Genomic DNA, 10024 nt, shown 5'->3' on the forward strand with positions numbered 1-10024 from the left:
CTGGTGGCACCTCACTTGAGGTTTTTACTCACGAAAGCTTATGCCCAAATAAATCTGTTAGTCTTTAAGGTGCCACCAGACTCCTTGTTGTTTTTGTAGATACAGACTAACACGGCTACCCCCTGATTCTTGACACCAGATAAACAAGTCAGGGAAGGTTAGCAATAGTTGCTTAGACCAAAATTTTCAAAGTTGGTTGCTTTAAAGTAAGGCACCTAATTCCATATTTACAGACCTAAATAAGAGGCCTGATTTTCAAAGGTAATAAAAGCCTACAACTCCTATTCAGATCAATGGGACCTGAGGATGCTTGCAACTTTTAAAAAGCAGACACTTATTTAGTTTGAAAATATTGTCCTTATTTATTTAAAAGATATTTAAAATGTAAGTTTACCAGACTTTTGAATTGTAGATTAATTTATTATAAGCCACACTCTTTGCACTGCTTAGCATCACCTTGCAGAACATGACTGGCATTCATCCTCCTCTCTCAATAACTATCACTTTGTACTTGTCAGTGCTGGTGTTGGACGAACTGGAACCTATATTGCGATCGACGCTATGCTGGAGGGGCTAGAGGTAGAAGGCAGAGTGGATGTTTATGGCTATGTTGTAAAGCTCCGTCGACAGCGATGCCTCATGGTTCAAGTAGAGGTATGTTCTAGAGCTTGCTGCTTTGTTTCATTTATTAATCTCCCTTAGGAAAAGCTGTGGCCAGCTAGCTCAACTCTAGGTAAAACTAATATGGCCATGATTTACCATTGCAGTTGTCCAGGGAAATATAAAACTATGAAAGAACAGAGGGAGGAAAACCATCTATGAAGCAGGGATGGTCAGCATTTTCCAAAGTTTGACATTTCAACCATTTTTTAAAAATTTAGAATTGCAACCAAAAAAAAGGGACACAAATATATAGGAGCCTATTATCTTTTGGCACCCAAATATGAACATTTTGGGGCAAGGTTAACTATGCATATTCACTTTTTTTTCTTTAGTGTGGGATTTTCAGAAGTGCTTAGGAGCACAAGTTCCATTGAAAATGACTGATAGGACTTGAGCTCCTAACTTAGGTGGGTGTTTTGGAAAACCCCACCCCAAATTCTTAGCTGTACAATCTAAGTTATGTTGCATTTTATTTATATAGCACCTTTGATCAAAAGCACTAAATGTTGCACTAACACAGCCAATTGCATTTAATTGACATAGTAATAGCTGTATCTACTGCCAGTTTAATATAGCAACAGTAATAAGAATACATAAATATTACAGTATGTTTTAGATAGCAAGAGCAATTTGAAAAATCTCTTCTTTATAATTATTATTTTTAATTTTTGAAATCCACCTCATCCTTAAATTGGGGAACACTAGGCACAGTACATCCTGATCCATCAAGCACTGGTGGAATACAATCAGTTTGGTGAAACAGAGGTCACGCTCTCTGAACTGCACACCTATCTTAATAATCTGAAGAAAAGAGATCCTCCCAGTGACCCCTCTCTGCTGGAAGCCGAATTCCAGGTAAATATAATAGTGCATTCTGTTTTATTCGACACTCTGTTCTGATTTTAAACAAAAAAGTGACATGCGGTAATTTAAATAAGCCAATAATTCAGAGCCAAATTCTGCCAAGTAAATTGGTAATTTTAAATGAAATCAACAAACTAAGGAACTGCTCAAAGCGAGGGTGGCAGAATTAGATCCAATATTTGGTTGCTGGGGAATAGGGATGGGGCCAGATACTCATCTGGTCTAAATGGGCATAGTGACATTGTCTTCAGCTGAGCTAGGCCATTTTACAAGAATCTGGCCCCGGAAGTATTCATACTGTGTTTTACCTGTTCCAGTATTTCTGATTGTAAATTGATATTTTGTATTTTTTAATTATTTTTATCTTACTGAAAATATATAGTAATTCTTTTTTTTTTTCAGTTCTTCCCCTTAAGGTTCCATAGCTTTAATTCTTTTTTCTTATGAGAAACTAGAGAAAAAATATAATGGACAAATATATAATTTCCTGTGGCTGAACCAGGAGTGTGTATAAAATTAAAGATTTAGGCTCCAATCCTGCAAGCTTTTCCACATAGGTGCAGAACAAGCAACTGCCTGAGTAGAATAGCTTGTAGGATAAGGACCTTAGAGAGACGTAAAATGTTTTAAAATAATTGAACCTAGGGCTATCAGTTTATTTGTAGCAATAATGTCTTTGTGCCAATGTGGATGTGAGGGTGCAAATTACCACTAGCGATCCATGTATTTGACAAAAAATCAGCTTGCTTATGATGCCCACGAAGAGTGGGTACCATAGTTGGTAGATCATTACACAGATGTATTTTCTGTGGCATATATACTCTTGCAGTACCATAATTAGCTTAATAAATTAACTCTGTGTTCCTGGAAAAACTTTTAAGGTGGTGAAATAGCTTAAAGAAATAGCAATTTTATTCCTTTTTTGTTAACATTGTTCATAAAATACAGCAGTGCAATCTTTTTAAATTGTTTCCATCTGCATGATTTCTTGTGATACTGCACGTGGTAGGTTCAAGGGTTCATAAATTGTGGTCCAGGCACTTCCATGGAATGAAATGAAGCAGTGAGGGACTGAGATATTAAGAGAGGAGATGGGTCTCTGAGAGTATCACCATTTTATAAAGCTGGCCAAACCATTGTTTAGCACATGGTGTGACCTTGTATGCTTTCTTTCCTTAGAGGCTACCATCCTACAGGGGATGGCGGACACAGAACACTGGCAATCGACAGGAAAATAAAAGTAAAAACCGGAATTCCAAAATGATTCCATGTAAGTGTTTGCGATGATGTCTGCAGTCAGTTTGTTCTAATTGTATGAAGGCTTCTTACAAAAGATTATGGATAAAACAGGACAGTAAATTACCATATTGATATGTACTCCACACTAGAAAATTTAGGAAGTGGATGATTTGTTACAATATAAACTGTGAGGAGTCCTTGATTTTTTTCCCCAAACAACCATTGTGGCATGTCTGCTGCCTCTATGCCATTGCATAACTGCTGAATAACGGCACTTTTTCTACATTCCCTTTCCATTGTAACAAAACTAAGAAGGGAGATGGTTGCTTTCCTCCTGCCAATAGAAGCTATTGTTGTGACACTTTTTTTTTCCAGATGACTTTAACAGAGTACCAATTAAACATGAAGAGGAGAAAAGCAAAGAGAGTGAACATGATTCAGAGGAATCATCTGATGAGGACAGTGATTGTGAGGAAGCAAGCAGATACATAAATGCATCATTCATAACTGTATGTATTTAGAGGATAAAACTACTTGTATCTAATATGCTTTCCGCTGATAGTCCCTGATAATAGCTATGTGCCAATTTCTGCTCATCTTACTCTCTCCAGTAGTCCTATTGGCTTCATTAGCATGGTACTAGTTACGTGAGTAAGACAATCAAGATCTGGCATTTTATTTGGATGTTCATTTATAGACTGAATCACAAAGATCTTGTAATATTGGTTGTCCCAGGGGAGAAAGACAGAGCTCTTACCTTACACTGTCCTAATCTATACAGCCTCAAAGAGTTAAATACTTCGATCGTAATAGCCCTAGATCTAGTGAGTGTTGCAATAACCAGAGTGATGGTAAAATAATTATCTTTTATAGTTTCTTTTAAAACCTGACTTTCAGCTAGGCTTTTCAGTGCCACCTATATTTTTGCCAGCATGTATATGAGTAGATCTCCACCTATGTGAATTCCAGGTACACACAGGTAGTTATATATATTAATTTCCCTTACAGTCAATTTTATGCAGTTTTTTGTGGGTACAAATTTGGCCTAGTGAAAACAGAGGCCAGCATTGAAAAGCAAGCTTTTAGTGGCACAGTCACATCTAAAAGATACCATCTTTGGAGGGCCTTTGTTGGACACTAACAGATATAACTAACAATGAGTGGGATTTGTCTGAACTCTGTAGACAAAAATACAGTTAGCATATCTACTGATTGTAAATATCTGTTTACTAATAGCTACAATGTCAGTCTGCATTGACTTGCTTAGCTGCTCTGTGACGTTGCAAGAGGCGTCACTCAATATCCAGTTTCTAATACCAACTGCGGAGTGCAAAACCTTCTTTGTAACCCCAAAATGCTTTCTGCCTCAGATACTGGCAGTCTAAGCTTTCCCACAGGGCTGTACAAATGTGTCTCAACTTTGTCCTGGATAAAGGACTGCTAGTTATGGAGGGTCACTCGTGCCCACCAATTTTTGTCCTTTCTGGTGACACTATGAACTATTGCCAGTTGTGATGATGTTTTTTTAAAATGGATACTTGTCCTCTAGAAACTATACTGAGACCGTTAACTCATTCATGTAGGCTACCAGACTCCCTTTAGATGGTAAATACTTCTTTACACATGACAACTGCCTTTCAGATGAATTAGTAAAAATAAATCATATGTTCAAATGGACTTTTTTTTAGGGCTACTGGGGTCCAAAAGAAATGATTGCAACCCAAGGGCCACTCCCAGAAACGATCAATGACTTCTGGCAAATGATCTTTCAGAGAAAAGTCAAAGTAATTGTTATGTTGACAGAGCTGAAAGAAGGAGATCAGGTTAGTTTGTCATCTTCAAAGTAAAGTATATGATACGATACTCTTCATAAGAGAAAAGAACAGAATTCCAATCTCTAAATTGCAACGAAATTCTAATTTCCAAACCAAAAATGTGACTCTGTCAGAAAGTGACTCAACTTATCAATTATTTTGTTTTCTAATAGGATTTATTCAATCCTTATATTTTAAATTGTGCTGAAATGAATATTTGATTACACCATAAAAATTCATCAATGATGTATTTTATAATAAAATGAAACTGAATAGTTATAGAATATATGCATCCTTTAAATTGATTTGGGAAGAAAAGCAAAAGCAATGATAAAAATAAGGACTGATTTATACTTCATTTCTAGCAACTCTGTGCACAATATTGGGGAGAAGGAAAACAAACATATGAAGGCATAGAAGTTGAAATGAAAGATGTCAACCTGTCTTCTAGTTACACCATACGCGCATTTGATGTAACACATGTGAAGGTAAAAGATAAAAAATGACAGATGGGAATTTTACATTTGTTTTTCTATTTTAAACTTCGTCTTTTGTAAAGGGCAAACAAAATAAGGAACAACCAAAAGACAAGAACAAACCTGCTTGTGTTTTGATAGCTGATGTTTTATTAGTTCCTTGCTTTAAACGTTTTAATAGTCATTAAAATGTGACTTACAGTCACCATTGAATTACAAAGTCAGACATAAGTAAGATGAGGGATAGAGATCTCCCTGAGGCACAGCTCCCATCTTGCTCTTCTCTGTCTCCAGTGGACAGTAATTTATTGCTGGCCTGGTCCCATAGAAAATTATGACACACTGTGAGGTAATTCAGTCAAGTCTCCACCCAGGCCCAATCTACCTCCTAAATGGATGGTAGTGGGTGCACAAGGTCTGAGTACCCACAATGTTATCACCCTGCACAGGCATAGTTCAAGTCAATCTAGTCCTAAGTGATTATCAGGATTTTTTTTTTAAATTTACGTGGAATAAATATAATATGGATCATTATGTTATCCCTTGAATTTACTATATGTTTATCTCTGTTTTGCAGAGGAAAGAAACTCGAAATGTGTATTTGTACCAGTACCACAAGTGGAATGGCTTGGACCTTCCTGAAAACCCCAAAGACTTAGTCAACATGATTCTGAACCTCAAACAAAAACTTGCAGCTAAAAGTGTCACTGAGGACAGCAGATACAGCCGGAGCGTTCCAATTGTCATTCACTGCCGGTGGGTCTGGATGCTATAGATATTTTAGTGCATTTCTACGGTTTGGTTATACTTGGCAATAGCAGTTTCATAATGCTTACCTTTGCTCCTAAACTTTCCTAAAGCCTGCAGACTAAATTCACCCTACAGTGTATGCCAGCTTATCCCAGCAGAGGGCTCCCATGGCAGACTGTTCACCTGTGCATTATGCAACATTGCAAAGTGGCCACAACCTCCCCTCCATTGAGACATGGGTCAGGGCAGAAGGCGAGAGCTATCTAAAAGTAGATGTGCTGGCTGGTACAAAGCCATGGCCAAAGAAAGGTCCGCTCAGCACATTCTTCCAACATTCTGTTGGCAGGGGTCCTCGTGAAGCTCACAGTGGATTGTAAGGCTGCACCCACCAGCTGGAAAGGCCAGCCTTGTTCAGGGAGGTGTAAATTTCACCAAACCTAGTATATATGGATCTGGTTCCTTTGCTGGCCATTATACCTCGCACATGGCTAGCTGTTAACATCAGTATGGTCCTAGTCTTATGTGGCCTGAGTTGGGAGTGACGTGAAGCACCAGTACAGTGGCACAGTGCCTCTTTGGGGCTCTGTGTTGCACTGGGGGGCAGTTTACTCATCTTGTAAGACAAATCAGCAATTCTGGCCACTGAAAGCATATTGGGGGTGGGATGGGAAAGGAAGAGTTATGGCTACACTTACTCCCTACCCACTGGTAAGTGTCATGCACCACTGGGAAACCATCATGATAGTAGCCCTGTAGTGCCCAAGGGCAGGAGCTAAATCTGGTTGATCCTTACCCAGCTACAAAAAAGGGAGAAGAGGCTGCCTTTCCTGCCCTCCTCCCCCCCTCACCTCCACAATTGAATGGCTACATAAGGGCTAGTATAATCTAGCACAGTAAAAATCGGATGTCCTCTTTGCATCTTAACGGTTAGAAATCCAGTTAGAAATATTTCAGAGATGGGAATCTTTGTGACTTTTGTCAGTACAATAATCTTTAAAATAAACCTAACTGCTAGTGATAAATTGTACTGATTTTTGAATTCCAATAATGTGTATCTTCTAGTGATGGATCTGAACAAACTGGTGTGTTTTGCGCCTTGTTGACTCTCTTGGAAAGTGCAGAAACAGAAGATGTGATTGATGTCTTCCAAGTAGTGAAATCTCTTCGACGTGCCAGGCCAGGAATGGTCCCCACTTTTGTAAGTAAATCCTATGAGTTAACCAAATGATGCAATAGATTTGCTTATCTTTAGACATGAATGTTCTAATAACCACTGGCAATGTTTCTCCATAGGAAACATGTATTATAATTATCTCATCCCTAATTATTCATCAGCAGTTGTGAATTAGCTATTGGTGATAAGAAGGAACTAGTCTGCAACCTATCCACAGCTATAATAATCAGTTTCTTGAAACTGAAAAGGTGAACAGAACATGTTGTTTGTAAACCATTAATTTTTTAGGCTGGAACTTTGGCAGCTGCCTACGGGATTTAGGAGCACATCTTCCACTGAATTCCATGGGAATTGGATGCCTAACTCCCTTAGGCAGGTTAGAAAATGCCCTCCGTATTTTCTGAAGAGTGCACAGAAGGAGCTGCTTTCCTGCTTGCATGCAATATGCATTCTTCTCTCTGACAATCCATCTAAATCAACTAGATTTGCTAACTCTGCTGTGGTTTATTAGAGAACTGAACAGTAGTCACTACCGTACACTTAATCCACCTGCTTGAATCTCTTTTAAACAAACTTTTGATAGTTTGCCATGTGAATCAAGAGGGATGGATTCTGCGCTGCCTTGGGAATAGGGTGATTTTAGGTAGTGACCTAGTACCTGATCTACCTGGAATTAGGGATGCCCTCAGTGCCGTGTCACCATAAACTCAGAATTGAGCATAGCAGGGAGTTGCTTCAACTTCCTGTGGGCCAGCAGCCATGGAGACCACCTTATGCTGAATATTTCAATAAAATGGAAAGATTCACATTGTCAACACTTAAGACAAAAAATAAAAAATAAAAAATCAGCCATCCTGGCTCAATCACATGGCATTTCATCCACACTAATCCCTTCTTTTTTGTATTAGGAACAATACCAGTTCCTGTATGATACTATCAGCAGCATCTACCCTGCACAGAATGGACAAGTAAAGAAAAACAGCAAGCAGGAAGATACAGTTGAAATTGACATTGAAGTAGATAAAACAGATCAGGAAGCTAATTTGATTACTATCGATATCACCTCACTGGAGTCAGAGGCCAATCTGAATATGGAAGCGCGTGAAGATTCCAAATCTGCAGATGGCACTCAGGGAACAGAAGGCTCTTCAAATGGACCCAAGACTCCAGTTTTAACTGAGAGTGCATAGAAAAATATATGAAATTTGGATGTACAAAGGCATCTTAAACAGAATAAGTAGTAGAGATTTGATCTTGAGTTAATTTTTCAGAGGTACGGTATGGAAAGAATACTTGAAATTTGTGGATAATGTAATGCACTGTGAAAATTTAATTTTTGTGTAGATTTGCATTTTATTCCTTTCAAATTATTTGAATTATTTTTGATCTTTTTTACAAATCTGTATATTGTAATGCTGATTTTCATTATGGTCTGGTATTCAGGAGTGGAAAGAAAAGTCATGCTACCTTTTTTCAATCTTATTTTTTGTTATAAGAAAGTAAGTAGCCAGGACCGGAATCTCTAATAATGTACAGTCATAAATATAAAGTTAGAAGTATGGCAAATATGAGTTTTCTTTTAACTAATTATTGTCTTACTATCTTTAAATTGACTTAGTGGGTAAGGAATATGGCCTGAATTTCAGAAATGCAATTCCTATTGACTTTAGTTAGGGTTGTGCTTGCTTTGCAGGTGCTTTGCAGAATACCAAAGCCATATCTGGGCCATATCTTACAGCTCCATTGAAGTCTATGGGGATTTACACCAGCTGAGTAACTGGTCCTACACATCCTTACCTATCTAGGACTGTAAGCTTTGCATTTTTCTAACTGGCCTCAAGATGTCCTCATTGCTCCACACAACTCCATCTGAGGCTTCAATATCTGACTCTGAAATAAGAAAGTCCAGAACTTGGAGTATTGACTGATTGGAGAAACTCTGATAGTTAATTGAATTGACATTTGGCAACTTGAGATCCCATGTGTTACCACAACTGCTTCTTGTGCTAATTTTTTCTAATTTAAAGAGAGAGCTTCTGCAAAAGTGTTGTACCTATTATGTATATTAAACATTCCAAAATACTATGCTACTAATAGTACATGCTACTAGCACATTGCTGATTTTATTTAGTGGTTTCATAATAATATGATGATTTGTATGTTACAGTTTGGATTATTTTACTATTGCCTTAGTGGATTTCAGCCTAATCTTTTAAAGCCAAATAAAAAGGACAATTAATAAATTGCACAGTGGGAATTATTCTGAAATATGTAAAACTCTGTGTAAAGTTACTTATATGTAAAAGAATGAAGGGACTTGAAGTGCACCTGCTCTTTGTAGACTATGCAAATGGGTTGTTTTTTATTTACACTCAGCACATGGTTTTGTAGTTCCCCATATCTGCCAATTTCAGCAGAACCAATGGTAGTGCTTAATTCTTGTATCATTCACTTCATCTGAAAAGATCAGACACTTTACAAAGGTGGATAAGTATTAGCTTCCTCATCTGTAACACGGGGATAAGGACGGGTAGACCCCAGTCAGCGGGATTGAACTTGGGATCTCTGGAGCTTAGTGCATGAGCCTCTACCACATGGGCTAAAAGCCAGCTGGGTGTTAGCTAAGACTGTAGAGCAGACTAATTTTCTCTCTCTTTCTAAGTTGTCTCAGTGCCACTAGATGGGACAGAACACCACACCCAGAAGGTGTGTGGGTTACAATATGACTTATGCAAGGTCATACAACAGGTGGCAGAGCTGGGATTCCTAACTTTCCATTCCAATGTGCTATTATTTGGACCACACATTCATCCCAGCTCCTAGGTAGAGAGCCATGCCATAGGCTATGTGTATACTTGATTAAAAAACACTGAATCTGAAAGCTGCCCAAAAAAGTGATTGATCCCCTGAGAGCCAAAGAATGCAAGTGTAAAGGGGTTAACTTAATTTTCCAGTTTTCCTAGGTCAGATGCTTCATTCATTCTCTGCCTACACAAGTAAACATCTACTCAGCAGTTCACTTGAAGAAACAGCAGCAAGAATGC

At 38.2% G+C, this 10024-nt stretch overlaps 1 protein-coding gene across 1 annotated transcript in view; it reads left to right on the forward strand.

The window, feature by feature from the left end:
* The window catches only part of LOC112124821 (receptor-type tyrosine-protein phosphatase C-like), a 79957-nt gene extending 70780 nt beyond the window's left edge, over positions 1–9177 (forward strand). Inside the window, exons 11-19 of the mRNA XM_029912363.1 lie at positions 519–654; positions 1369–1518; positions 2707–2797; positions 3142–3275; positions 4455–4589; positions 4946–5068; positions 5634–5812; positions 6869–7004; positions 7889–9177. Of these exons, the coding sequence (XP_029768223.1) occupies positions 519–654; positions 1369–1518; positions 2707–2797; positions 3142–3275; positions 4455–4589; positions 4946–5068; positions 5634–5812; positions 6869–7004; positions 7889–8170 (1366 nt within the window). The 3' untranslated portion in view covers positions 8171–9177. The remainder of the gene's footprint in view (positions 1–518; positions 655–1368; positions 1519–2706; positions 2798–3141; positions 3276–4454; positions 4590–4945; positions 5069–5633; positions 5813–6868; positions 7005–7888) is intronic.
* The last annotated feature ends 847 nt before the right edge of the window (positions 9178–10024 follow it).

This window comes from Terrapene carolina, unplaced genomic scaffold (genome assembly GCF_002925995.2).
Source record: "Terrapene carolina triunguis isolate 2854851 unplaced genomic scaffold, T_m_triunguis-2.0 Scaffold210, whole genome shotgun sequence".
Classification (NCBI taxonomy): domain Eukaryota; kingdom Metazoa; phylum Chordata; order Testudines; family Emydidae; genus Terrapene; species Terrapene triunguis.